The 14540-nt window shown below is 38.1% G+C and overlaps 1 protein-coding gene across 1 annotated transcript; it reads left to right on the top strand.

Moving 5' to 3' along the window:
- The first annotated feature begins 1753 nt into the window (after window positions 1–1753).
- LOC128696003 (uncharacterized) lies at window positions 1754–6028 on the top strand. The gene is made up of 4 exons (XM_053786981.2): window positions 1754–2193; window positions 4436–4517; window positions 4796–4864; window positions 5853–6028. Exons 1-4 carry the CDS (start codon window positions 2060–2062, stop codon window positions 5988–5990), a joined length of 423 nt encoding a protein of 140 aa, XP_053642956.1. The 5' UTR covers window positions 1754–2059; the 3' UTR covers window positions 5991–6028.
- Window positions 6029–14540: the final 8512 nt, after the last annotated feature.

Below are 14540 nucleotides of genomic sequence, written 5' to 3'. Positions count from 1 at the left end.
AGCCGGGTGAGTGCCCACACGTCCAACAGGAGTCAGGTGAGTGCCCACACGTCCCCACAGGAGCCGGGTGAGTGCCCACACGTCTCAGTAAGAGCCAGGTGAGTGCCCACACGTCTCAGCAGGAGTCAGGTGAGTGCCCACACGTCCAACAGGAGTCAGGTGAGTGCCCACACGTCCCACAGGAGCCGGGTGAGTGCCCACACGTCTCAGCAAGAGCCAGGTGAGTGCCCACACGTCTCAGCAGGAGTCAGGTGAGTGCCCACACGTCCCACAGGAGTCAGGTGAGTGCCCACACGTCCCACAGGAGTCAGGTGAGTGCCCACACGTCCCACAGGAGTCAGGTGAGTGCCCACACGTCTCAGCAGGAGTCAGGTGAGTGCCCACACGTCTCAGCAGGAGCCAGGTGAGTGCCCACACGTCCCACAGGAGCCAGGTGAGTGCCCACACGTCTCAGCAGGAGCCAGGTGAGTGCCCACACGTCCCACAGGAGCCGGGTGTTATCGCCTCACTATGAACAGATTACTTGACACGTGTCATTCGTGTCTCTGGCCAGAAAAAAATTACTTAAAAAAACATCAGCAATATTACATTCACGGGAGAACGTTAAATCCGCAGGGGTTATACAGCACCTAGGGGTAAGTGGGAGAAACACTTAGAAAACATATAGGCTAGTTTCTTTACATCCCTGATCCCTCTGCCCACCTAGCATTAAAAATATACATCTGTGTTAGCCGACTGTTGTGGGTCGCTTCCTGGGGACGGGGAGTGGTAAGTGTTAAAACTCCAGTCCTGGCAGATCATATCCTGTGAAAGAGAGCACTCTAGCCATAATAATAATAATAATAATAATAATAATAATAATAATAATCTAGGTAGTAGGTTGGTAAACAGCAACCGCCCAGGGAGGTACTACCGTCCTGCCAAGTGAGTGTACAACGAAAGCCTGTAATTGTTTTACATGATGGTAGGATTGCTGGTGTCTTTTGTCTGTCTTGCTACTTCTACTTGCACTTAGGTCACACTACACATACATGTACAAGCATATATATATATATATATATATATATATATATAATATATATATATACACCCCTCTGGGCATTCTATTTTCTTTCTAGTTCTTGTTCTTGTTTATTTCCTCTTATCTCCATGGGGAAGTGAAACAGAATTCTTCCTCTGTAAGCCATGCGTGTTGTAAGAGGCGACTAAAATGCCGGGAGCAGGGGGCTGGTAACCCCTTCTCCCGTATAAATTACTAAATTTAAGAGAAACTTTCGTTTATCTTTTTGGGCCACCCTGCCTTGGTGGGATACGGCCGGTGTGTTGAAAGAAAGAAAGAATAATAACAATATCCATTTCTACAACTACATGTACAAGGTATACAGTCCTAGCTGACATCAATGACATACTACTATACAGAAAGCCGCTTGTTATGCAGAGCATTATTATTATTATTAAAGATTCACCGGTATTCTCCCGGCCCGGGCCTTTTCCAAGTGGTGGCCCGGCCATGCAGAGCATTTCGGACAAATTAGGTTAGTTTTGTCCCGGGATGCGACCCACACCAGTCGACTAACACCCAGGTATCCATTTTAGTGATGGGTGAACATGGACAACCGGTGTAAGGAAACACGCCCAATGTTTCAAACCTTTCCGGGAATCGAACCAGGACCCCTCACCAGGTGAAGCGAGACCTTTTGCACCAGACCACTGGCCACCTAGAAAATTCTAGTAGAGCATTCCAGTCACATGTTAGAAAACTCTAGTACCTACTGGAAATATTCCAGCGTGAGTTTAAAAAGGTTCCCGCGTACCTAATGACCTCAATTAAAAAAAATCCTCCACCAAACAGTCCTTAAATTCCTTTGCTAGTTTTCTTATACATTCATGTAAATTAGTTTCTTAACGATCTTAGCCAACCACAAAATTAAACATTACTAATTTTATATTTTTAATTTAACCTACGCTTTTCTACATTTACGTACAGCTCGCTGGAAGATCAGTTACAAAAGTTAACGTCGTGTGTTTGTCGTTGTAGGTGACCAACACGGAAAGGAAGATGACACTACCTATCTCAGTGCTATCGTTCGTATTGCTGGCAGTCACAGCTCTGGTGCTCACAATCAACAACCACAATCTCAAGAAGACTTCTGATGTCAAGACCAGTGACGCCCAGACACTGCTTTCCGAGAGGTCAGAGATAAAAAAATAATCAGTAGTAAATGTTTGTCACATGATTTTGTTGCCAACAACCGTAAATAGAGACCATAAAAACAAGATGAAGACTGTATTTCAGACCCATAGTGCGAGGCAGAAATATACAGCAATAATATGTAGTATTAACTACATGTTGGCTAGTTTGCCTTATTGATTATAATGATCAATGTTTATTACACTTTCTGTATCATCTTTACATCGTTAATCTGTTTACATATATATATATATATATATATATATATATATATATATATATATATATATATATATATATATATATATATATAAGTCCTTTCTAAAATTTTATCTTATAAGTTTAAAGATATATTTTTTCATTTAAAAATTAATAATTTTGTACCAAAAGAACCTTAGAAAACTTACCTAACCTTATTATAACAAGCACAATTTAATTTAGCTTAATCCAACTAAATATATTTTAGATAAGTTTACAATAATTTAATAATAGACAAACACAGTGATTTTTTTTTTTCGTTAGGTTCAGAATGATTTTTTTGCGAAATTAATGCATACACAAATTTTCGCTTGCTTTATTCGGCAAGAAGAGTGTTGCTATTTAAACCAAAATCGCAAGTTTTACCTATTCGGCACGACATATATATATATATATTGCACACATTTTTCTGTTATAATTTGTTAATCGATATATCCACTCGTCGCTGCCTGGAACTCTCTCAAACACTCGTTTAATTAAGTACATGAGGAATTATTTAAGAGGTCTACCTTGTGTGAGTTGTCAAATTCATGAGTTGTATTAGGCACAGTAATAACAGACGGGTAATTGTAGAATGGACGGTATGATCCAAGGAAAGAGAGGGTAATTCTAATTCCATGTACGGAGAAAGGCTTCTATATAACTCGTTCATGACTATTTCCTGTGCACACCGTTGACGCTGCTTGTTCGTGGTGTGAGCGTTGCTTAGTTGCATGGAATTTATTCAGTCGAAGGCCTTGGTCTCAAGATTTTCTTATTTGCGTAGAACTTAATCTACAGAAGGACTAAACATTTTCTTAGTTGTGTAGAATTAAATCTATCGAGGGTGTTGGTTCGAAGTTTTCTTAGTTGCTCAGAATTTAATCTATCGAAGAACTCGGTCTGAACATTTGCCGAATTGTGTTAAATTTAACCTGTCGAAGGCCTTGGTGTGAACATTTCCTTGTGTCGAAGATTACTATTATTTTCACAGTTCTGACTCAAGAAATCGTAATGACACGATTGCAAACAAACCATACCCCCGGCCGGGATCGAACCCGCGGTCATAGAGTCTCAAAACTCCAGCCCGTCCCGTTAGCCACTAGACCAGCTAGCCACAATAAGATTCATCCAACTAGTGGCTAACGCGACGGGCTGGAGTTTTGAGACTCTATGACCGCGGGTTCGATCCCGGCCGGGGGTATGGTTTATTTTCACAGTTAACTGCTAAAATCGTAAGGGCCACAAAACGTTTGGAGAAGAGGATGGAATAAAATTTCGCCTAACAAAAAGGCAGCATCGGTTTCTTGGATCAAGAGCCATACACCGGCATCAAGACAACCCTTTCCCTCTTGAAGGGTTAGTCGTGTAGAATTTAATCGAAGGTCTTGGTCTGAACATTTCCTTAGTTGTGGAGAGTGTAATCTATCGGTGTCTACCCAACATGACTATAAAAAATCTCTCTTTCATTTGTCCAGTCTATCACATATTTATCTAAGATAGACCAAATATTTATTAATATCAATGTCTGACACATTTCTAACACGAGCTGCTATCACTGTAGCATATGTTGCAGTCACTACATGTGTCACTAACAGCTTTCTTGATTACCTACAGTTACAGTAATAATTTACCCAGGGAGAAAATGTCAATTTTTATATGATGTATAATACAAAACCACAATAGAGTGGCTGAAACAATTAATAAAAAAACACAGTGAGGCGCCTTTATAACGACGTTTCGGTCCCTCCTGGACCGTGATCCAGCCGTGACATGACAGTGGTCCAGCACCGACCGCAATGTCGTCATAAGGTTCGTCTCGTCTGTCCTTAGCAAAAAATGTGCTGGCCTTCCAGATCAGTGTAGATACTTTCCGAATTTTCGTTTTCTCCCCGTGCCACTCGCTGACAGTGCCACTCCCACACACGGCGCCATTACCCTTCTGATGTTAAAATAACTACCAGTGCACCACAGATTACCGCACTAACTTCGAGTACACACATACAGAGAGAGAGAACTGAAGGAGTGTAAAGCTCTTCTGGACCGGACCAAAATCCTCATGACCCAGGCAGAGGAAGCCAAGATTAAGGTGAGACAATCACTGGTGCCAAGTACTGCATGACACACAGGTTTATCGCTTCCCCATAATTATAATAATAGTGAAAAAGCGTTAAACTCTTGGGATCATACAGCTATTAAATTTTGATGAGAAAAAAGCAATGATCTTGTGACTATAACCCAGGACTGACTGTAGCGTTATTTTAAGTATCCTCTCAAAATTTTGGGTTAGATGTGAATATTTAATGCATGTGGAACATATGTTGTTCTGATAAACTAATAACCAATAATGAAATGTTTGTGTGGCAGGAAGAGAAGAAGAACCGCGAGGATATGAAAGAAGCGGAGAAATTCCAGAAGATAATGGAGGCGAAGAAGGTAAGTTTGTGAACTCAGTGCCTCAGCTCTGAGTTAGAGAGTTGAACTAGAAACTAATGATACATATGTCTCTTCTATACCGTCTGTAAGACATAACCAAATATTGTGTCAAGGTTAGGTTAGGTAAGATTCGTCAGGAAACAGGACAAGTGTTTCCTGACGAGGGTCTTTGTCATACAATGACCCGCCACTGGAGCTTTTGGTTATCTGAACCAGGCCTTCCACTGGCTTACCGGATCACCCGTTTAAAAATTAAGGTTATAATTATAAAATACTGTGTCAAGATTAAATTAGTTTAATTTATTGGGCGATACGATTTTGTCAAATTTGTAACCCGGAGAGTGTAAAACCTTTCGATTGCACGAGAATCATTAAAGTTACAAGCAATCTGTTCACTACCAGTCAGGGATATTTTAATCCCCTAGACAGAGATTAAAGTGAACCTCAGTGTATGTACACCTCTCTGCATATACACGTCTCGATGTATATGCCCTTGTGCTCGTGTCAGGGTCAATTCGAACTTAGAATGTTTCAATCAGTCAGAGCTAGTGAGACTGACTTCCAGACCTGGGTGTAGGTAAAAAGTCAACTAATCTGGAATTCAACTCCTCACTCTGCTTGGTTGAACGTTAAAACTGGTAGTTTATCCTCAGTATAGGCGTAGGGCTCCAACACCTATAACGGCAGTAAGTTACTGGGCTACTGGCTGACTGTGGAGAGACAGCAGAATGTGTGGCTGCGTGATTTATAGCTAATAAAAGTACTATATGCATGCCAGAGCAACTGCTGGCTTATCGGCACTATGTACCCGAGGTTAAACATCCACTGTGCTACCGAAGCTAGGTTTTCCACATTTAAAAATATGTATCACATTTTTACGTCGTGTAGCTTTCAAAAAACACATGTGATACCACACACCCCGTTATGGTTGCTCCCCTAACTCAAAACAGCTTTCATACTTTTTAAGGTGTACTTTTGTTTCCTTCAGATGAATGACACGACAATAGCCACTCTGAAGAAGCACCTTGAGAAAGTCCAGCAGGAAGAGAAAAACTTGACGGTTAAACTGAAAGCTGCTCAGAATGCTTTGAAAAATATGCCCAAGAAAGACGTCAAGGCAGCATAGATTATTAAATAAGACAAAGCATAAGCAGATACGTAATAAGGAAGCAAAACACAAGCAGATCACCAGCAGAGGAGCCACAGGATAAAGTACAGGCAAATATGCTAAAAGCATCTCTACAGTCATTTCCACAGACCCCGGTTCGAATCTCCGAGAAGCTGTGGATTGGTACAAGCGCCTAACACATTTTCATAGTTCAATTTTAGTGATTTTTACAGGTCTTAGATGAAGAATTTACAAAACGAACAAAATATATACCTATAAATATATGAAAACTGTAAAATAAATGACTAGCACTTTAAGTCGTGCGTTTAGTCCTTTCTACACAAAGTTTTCACCGTCCCAGCGTTAGTGGTGGTGGTAGTGACCTTTCATTATCACAGTTCCTTTGACCAGTAGCTCTTTCAGTGACAGGCCCATAACACGAACTGGAAACCATGTTGGCTGTGTAGCCAATAAATATTCCGTAGATTTAATATTCTCAGCTTAAGGAAAGACATTCGCGCTGTTCAATCTTATTCACTTTTTTTCATTATATGGGAAGAGATTTGTGGGCTGATCGAGGCCAGTTCTAGTCCAACTTGGTGGTAACTGCGAGTTTTTCCAGGCACTTGAAGCTAGCGTGTGAAGAATTTCGTTAATGTTTGGAGTACAAAAACATTATGTACAGGAATCCGTACTGAGCGACTTTAGTAATAACGAGTAGGTAAGTAAGAAAGTTTAGGGATTACATGTATATAATTGGTAGCTTGCATACGATCGATAGGTTGATAATCATTTTTAATGCTTGTTGCAATTAAATTTGTAAATCGTCGTGGGAGAGCAGTGGTCAGGCTTTCTTAAGGAAAAAAATCGGATCAACACTCAAACCGGCATCAGGAATCGTGTGAACACCTGTGACAAGATTCTTGTTTCCCAGAATGGTCTATTTTCATATGTGGTACAAAAGTGCATTTTGCAGGCATTGGCGAGTCAGAAAATTCAAACATGAAGTGAGAAATGCGTAGGAGCTATCTTGTGAATAAAAATTAACCATAAATCTCCCTGAACAACAATAACAACTTCTACAATAAATACTGCTGATGTGTCTAGTCACAATCTCCTATCCTACCTGATGAGTACCATTAGGATGTCAACCCCAATATTAACGGAGTATGGTTTAGCGAAACCTCCATGTAGACAGAGGGTACAAGTGGTACAATTCTCATTCTGCTTAAAATGGAGGATGGCAAGTCAAAACTAGGGCCAGGAAGTTTCATACACCTCTGGTTACCACTCCTGGGTCTGCAGCCAACCATCAAATAGCTGATCTGATGGTCCACAAAATGGTCCACCAGATGGCCACCCGATGTTCCACAGCGACCCAACTCTCCAACTTCCCTTCGGGTGGGCGACTCCACCACACGGTAATTGAAACCAACGCTATAAAAAGAACTAAATATTAATTCTCTTCTCTTTAAGAAGCCAGTTTTACTGAACAGGCAAATATATCAACTATTAAGAGGTGAAGAAGTTAAGAAGACGTAAAGTCTTCAAGTATCTTCTGCTTCTATCAACTTTAATGTACTCGACTGAAGAAGCCTACTGTGTAGGCGAAACGTTTCGCCTACCTGATTGATAGCTAATTACATACCTGCTTAATTATTTGTTGCTATCTGGCATATCTAGAATGAAATATAATCACTAAGAGATGAAATAATCTTTATGAAGAGCCTGTCCTGACAGTGAAACTTCGATGCATTAAAATGTCGTACTGACGACACTAGTGAAGAAAAAAAACACGGCGCAAATAAAAATTTACTGGGACAACGTTTTTTCTCTGCTTAGAGATTTATTAAGTCAAGACTTGATAAAATTTATGAAAAAAGTCACCAACTGTTAAGACTCTACACAGGAAAACGTTCTCCTAACCTAAGGTGTGGATTTACAGTGAACTTTTACACTTGTTCCAGAAATATTTGTGATAACAAGCACACTCCACCCCCACCCCCCCTACCTTAACATATCTTTTCCTTAGGCAAATCTATTACGGTCTCAGTACCTCAATCCCTGTGTAGAAAATCCTGCTAGGCACAGTTCATCAATATATCATTTTATCGCTAGCGCTATAAATATGCACGAGTCATACAGCGCCAGGAAGTATAAACTTATGCATTTACTCACCAGATGTTGGACTCAAGTCACAACCAAGTGACTGCTACTGAGATCCCTCGAAGAGACGCGGGTGTGCTCATTGATGACCACCTGGCAACAATCTTTTCTATTTTATTTATAAAGCACTAAAACAGTTTGCGCGTGTAGCACTTTACGCAATTATTATTATTATAGTCAAAAGTAAGCGCTAAACACAGAGGTCATATACAGCACTTTACGCAAATTCCTTTTCTAAAATGATCGGTTTAACACTTATCAACTTGTTACTGTCGTGACCGATTCACTCAAATAAATAATAATCACAGAACGTACAGATATTCAAATTTTTATATTCCACAATCCGAATCCATATTCGTTCCATATCATCGGCAGTCGGTAAATTTAGATCAAGGGGGAAATATCCCCACCGTTTATGCCTAAGGAAATGCTTGGTACTTAATCCAACACCCTGTGGGGAGTGTGGCACCCCACTCAAAATAAGAGGCCCCCCCTACCCCTAGATACAGACCACTCAAACCTCACTATCGTGTTAATAGTTCAAGGGAAACTATGAACAAACAGTTGCTAATGTATTGAATTCAATTAATCTTTCCAACCCTGTGGATTATAAAAACAATTGCTAGTTTGTTAGGTTTAAAACCTATCGACTACACGATAGTCATAAAGGCTGCACTCCACCTGTATACCACTGTTCAAGAATACTTTAATCCCCAAAGTATTATTATGTGGAAGCGCTAAAACCCGTAGGATTATATACCGCCTGTGTGGTGGTGGGGGGATGGAAGACATTTAGGCTCAGTTCAAGGAACTGGAGCACAGATCCAATTCCCTAGATCAAGAGCCCCTCACTAACATCAAGGAACCTCCCTTGAGGGGTTTAATCTTCAAAAACAGTGATTCGAGTCAACTCTCAGCTCGTCTACATTGATACATACACTTCTCAGTGTACTTAAGACAGCGCGCACACACACTGACCACCTTGCTATGTTTACTCAGGTCAGCTGATAATGTCAGCAACATTTGCCACAAATTTCGCATTTTTAATTATTTCCTTCATAATGTATTTGAAGTTATTTAAAATTCATCACGTACTTCTTAACTATCAAGAATATGTAATTGTCTTTCTACATAAGTAGTTTCAAATGATATGTTTAGATATAATGCATTATACTGCAAATACTGCGCATAAACTGACTCGAATGTTCTGTTTATCATTCCAATTTTATATGAACCACATAAAATTACCTTTGTTATTGTTCCATATACACGTGAAACCTATGTAGTTACCTTTTTATTACTCCGTTTACACATGAAACCTTTGTAGTTAACTTAATTAATATTTAAAGAAGGGTGTCTCCTATACTAGTTAGTTACCATTTTGTCCTAGGCACATGTCGATTAGACACTAGGCCTGGTGTGTGTGTGTGTGTGTGTGTGTATGAGAGTAACAGTGTTGTTCCTACGGTCATCTTGCATAACAAGGACCCAGTACAGTACGAGTGCAGGGGTCACTGTATTAAACCTGTTGTGTATTACATCAACCATCTTTGTACCATCAATGTGACTTTCAAACCATGTGTAGTGTATTATAGAATAAATGATACATATGTGCATTTATATTTGCATTTATAAAAACCTCAAAATTCTCCTCGAAGCTTTTTTTTTGCCCGATCAGAGGCTATGGGTCCCATATATACACTAGAGGTGATTAATATATATATATATATATATATATAATATATATATATATATATATATATATATATATATATATATATATATATATATATAATATATATGTAATATATATATAATATATAAAATAATATATATATATATATATATTATATATAATATATATATATATATATATATATATATATATATATATATATTATATAAAATATATATATATATATTTTATAAAATATATATATATATATATATATATATATATAATATATATATATATTTTATATATAATATATATATATATATATATATATATATATATATATATATATATATATATTATATATAATTATATATATATATATATATATATATATATATATATATATATTATATATATTATATATATATATATATAAAATATATATATATATATATTATAATATATTATATATATAATATATATATATATATATATATAATATATATATATATTATATATATATATATATATATATATATATATATATATATATATATATATATATATATATATATATATATATATATATATATATTTCAACAAGTCGGTCGTCTCCCACCGAGGCGGGTGACCCAAAAAAAAGAAAGAAAATCCCCAAAAAGAAAATACTTTCATCATCATTCAACACTTTCACCACACACACACATTATCACTGCTTTTGCAGAGGTCCTCAGAATACAACAGTTTAGAAGCATATACGTATAGAGATACACAACATATCCCTCCAAACTGCCAATATCCCAAACCCCTCCTTTAAAGTGCAGGCATTGTACTTCCCATTTCCAGGACTCAAGTCCGACTATATGAAAATAACCGGTTTCCCTGAATCCCTTCACTAAATATTACCCTGCTCACACTCCAACAGATCGTCAGGTCCCAAGTATCATTCGTCTCCATTCACTCCTATCTAACACGCTCATACACGCTTGCTGGAAGTCCAAGCCCCTCACCCACAAAACCTCCTTTACCCCCTCTTTCCAACCCTTTCGAGGACGACCCCTACCCCTCTTTCCTTCCCCTATAGATTTATATGCTTTCCATGTCATTCTACTTTGATCCATTCTCTCTAAATGACCAAACCACCTCAACAACCCCTCTTCTGCCCTCTGACTAATGCTTTTATTAACTCCACACCTTCTCCTAATTTCCACACTCCGAATTTTCTGCATAATATTTACACCACACGTTGCCCTTAGACAGGACATCTCCACTGCCTCCAACCGTCTCCTCGCTGCTGCATTTACCACCCAAGCTTCACATCCATATAAGAGTGTTGGTACTACTATACTTTCATACATTCCCTTCTTTGCCGCCATAGATAACGTTTTTTTGACTCCACATATACCTCAACGCACCACTCACCTTTTTTCCCTCATCAATTCTATGATTAACCTCATCCTTCATAAATCCATCCGCCGACACGTCAACTCCCAAGTATCTGAAAACATTCACTTCTTCCATACTCCTCCTCCCCAATTTGATATCCAATTTTTCTTTATCTAAATCATTTGATACCCTCATCACCTTACTCTTTTCTATGTTCACTTTCAACTTTCTACCTTTACACACATTCTCAAACTCATCCACTAACCTTTGCAATTTTTCTTTAGAATCTCCCATAAGCACAGTATCATCAGCAAAAAGTAACTGTGTCAATTCCCATTTTGAATTTGATTCCCCATAATTTAATCCCACCCCTCTCCCGAACACCCTAGCATTTACTTCCTTTACATCCCCATCTATAAATATATTAAACAACCATGGTGACATTACACATCCCTGTCTAAGACCTACTTTTACCGGGAAGTATTCTCCCTCTCTTCTACACACCCTAACCTGAGCCTCACTATCCTCATAAAAGCTCTTTACAGCATTTAGTAACTTACCACCTATTCCATATACTTGCAACATCTGCCACATTGCTCCTCTATCCACTCTATCATATGCCTTTTCTAAATCCATAAATGCAATAAAACCTTCCCTACCTTTATCTAAATACTGTTCACATATATGCTTCAATGTAAACACTTGATCAACACATCCCCTACCCACTCTGAAGCCTCCTTGCTCGTCCGCAATTCTACATTCTGTCTTACCTCTAATTCTTTCAATTATAACCCTACCGTATACTTTTCCTGGTATACTCAGTAAACTTATTCCTCTATAATTTTTACAATCTCTTTTGTCCCCTTTCCCTTTATATAAAGGGACTATACATGCTCTCCGCCAATCCCTAGGTACCTTCCCCTCTTTCATACATTTATTAAACAAAAGTACCAACCACTCCAACACTATATCCCCCCCTGCTTTTAACATTTCTGTCATGATCCCATCAGTTCCAGCTGCTTTACCCCCTTTCATTCTACGTAATGCCTCACGTACCTCCACCACACTTACATTCTGCTCTTCTTCACTCTTAAAAGATGGTATACCTCCCTGGCCAGTGCATGAAATTACCGCCTCCCTTTCTTCCTTAACATTTAAAAGTTCCTCAAAATATTCTCGCCATCTACCTAATACTTCCCTCTCCCCATCTACTAACTCCCCTACTCTATTTTTAACTGACAAATCCATACTTTCCCTAGGCTTTCTTAACTTGTTTAACTCATTCCAAAATTTTTTCTTATTTTCATTAAAATTTCTTGACAGTGCCTCTCCCACTCTTTCATCTGCTCTCCTTTTGCACTCTCTCACCACTCTCTTCACCTTTCTTTTACTCTCCATATACTCTGCTCTTCTTATAACACTTCTGCTTTGTAAAAACCGCTCGTATTAAACATGTACATCCTGGAGCCTACCCATCAACCTTTTATCCACCAATACATAATCTAACAAACTACTTTCATTACGTGCTACATCATACCTTGTATATTTATTTATCCTCTTTTTCATAAAATATGTATTACTTATTACCAAATTTCTTTCTACACATAGCTCAATTAAAGGCTCCCTATTTACATTTACCCCTGGCACCCCAAAATTACCTACTACTCCCTCCATAACATTTTTACCCACTTTAGCATTGAAATCCCCAACCACCATTACTCTCACACTTGATTCAAAACTCCCCACGCATTCACTCAACATTTCCCAGAATCTCTCTCTCTCCTCTACACTTCTCTCTTCTCCAGGTGCATACACGCTTACTATAACCCACTTTTCACATCCAATCTTTATTTTACTCCACATAATCCTTGAATTTATACATTTGTAGTCCCTCTTTTCCTGCCATAGCTTATCCTTCAACATTATTGCTACTCCTTCTTTAGTTCTAACTCTATTTGAAACCCCTGACCTAATCCCATTTATTCCTCTCCATTGAAACTCTCCCACCCCCTTCAGCTTTGTTTCACTTAAAGCCAGGACATCCAGTTTCTTCTCATTCATAACATCCACAATCATCTCTTTCTTATCATTTGCACAACATCCACGCACATTCAGACTTCCCACTTTGACAATTTTCTTCTTCTTATTCTTTTTAGTAATCTTTACAGGAAAAGGGGTTACTAGCCCATTGTTCCCGGTATATATATATATATATATATATATATATATATATATATATATATATATATATATATATATATATATATATATATATATATATATATATATAATTTTGGCATGCAGTAAATTTCAGAATCATGAAGATGGTGCGTGTCGCCGAAACATAAATTTTAATAAATGGTTAAAAAAAAATCTTGTTCCCTTGACTCGCATTGTTTATTTTCGATGTTGTCATGGGCTACACTCCGTTGCTTTTAATTAACCGATAAATAAAACTTGCCCTGAGTGTCTTCTGTCTCATTATCAGTGAGTTATGAGGGAATGTGTACCATTCCAGGGCCAGCAGTGTATATACACCAAAAACTGTCAGTTTATATACATTTAGGGGTGTATATCTGTTTATTTTCATCCCTGATTAGTAATAAAAGCATTGTTAACGTTATTGCACAGGTGAAATGCTCTCAATGATCCTCGTGCAGTCCACAAGAAACAATACCATCTAAACTATCTTCCCACACAAATTGAGGGATCTCAGTCCTCCCTTGTATTATTATTATAGTCATGGGGAGCGCTGGACCTGTAGGGGGCATACAGAGCCTGGGGAATATGGAAGGAAATGACAGGTGATGTAAAACAGAGCATCTCTAATTTACTGGATCATAAGCCTTTCACAGGTGCTGGTGAGAGACTCCTGATCCAAGAACTGGATTATCACAACTCCACCCCTCTCATTCCACAGGACTTGTATTATCCTTATGAATTTTAATAATATTATTACTAGTAATAGAAGAAAGCGCTAAGCTCCCTTACGAGTACAGAGCTCCTCATGAACAAAATAATAGGAAAATAGAAAGAGTGAAGGTGCCAGAGGAATCCTTGAAGAAGAATTTTATTTTCTGTAATTTACTCTCACTTGTTGTTAAGGCTTGTGCCTCCCATACCATGACGTGGACGGTAGTCAAGGAATGACAGAGGCACATATGGGTTTATTCCAGTTTGATGAGAACAGTATTATAAAAATGGTCACTAAATAATAGATGAACTTGCCGAATAGGCCGAACCCCCTTAAAAATTAAACTTTTCCAAAAAATTATTTTATAGAACGATAGCTTTTTTGTTCATGGACAGTGATATGAAGATTAATATTATTGGACCAA

Source organism: Cherax quadricarinatus, chromosome 48, assembly GCF_038502225.1.
Source record: "Cherax quadricarinatus isolate ZL_2023a chromosome 48, ASM3850222v1, whole genome shotgun sequence".
NCBI classification, from domain to species: Eukaryota; Metazoa; Arthropoda; class Malacostraca; order Decapoda; family Parastacidae; genus Cherax; species Cherax quadricarinatus.
The sequence above is the reverse complement of the archived record's forward strand: the minus strand, read 5'-3'. Positions and strand labels throughout refer to the sequence as shown.

Excerpts from the sequence above, each read along its gene's own strand:
- LOC128696003 (XM_053786981.2), top strand. The coding sequence starts at position 2,060 with ATGACACTACCTATCTCAGTGCTATCGTTCGTATTGCTGGCAGTCACA. Across the intron at positions 2,194-4,435 it reads CAGACACTGCTTTCCGAGAG|AGAGAGAGAACTGAAGGAGT; the intron begins GTCAGAGATAAA and ends ACACACATACAG. Across the intron at positions 4,518-4,795 it reads CAGAGGAAGCCAAGATTAAG|GAAGAGAAGAAGAACCGCGA; the intron begins GTGAGACAATCA and ends TTTGTGTGGCAG.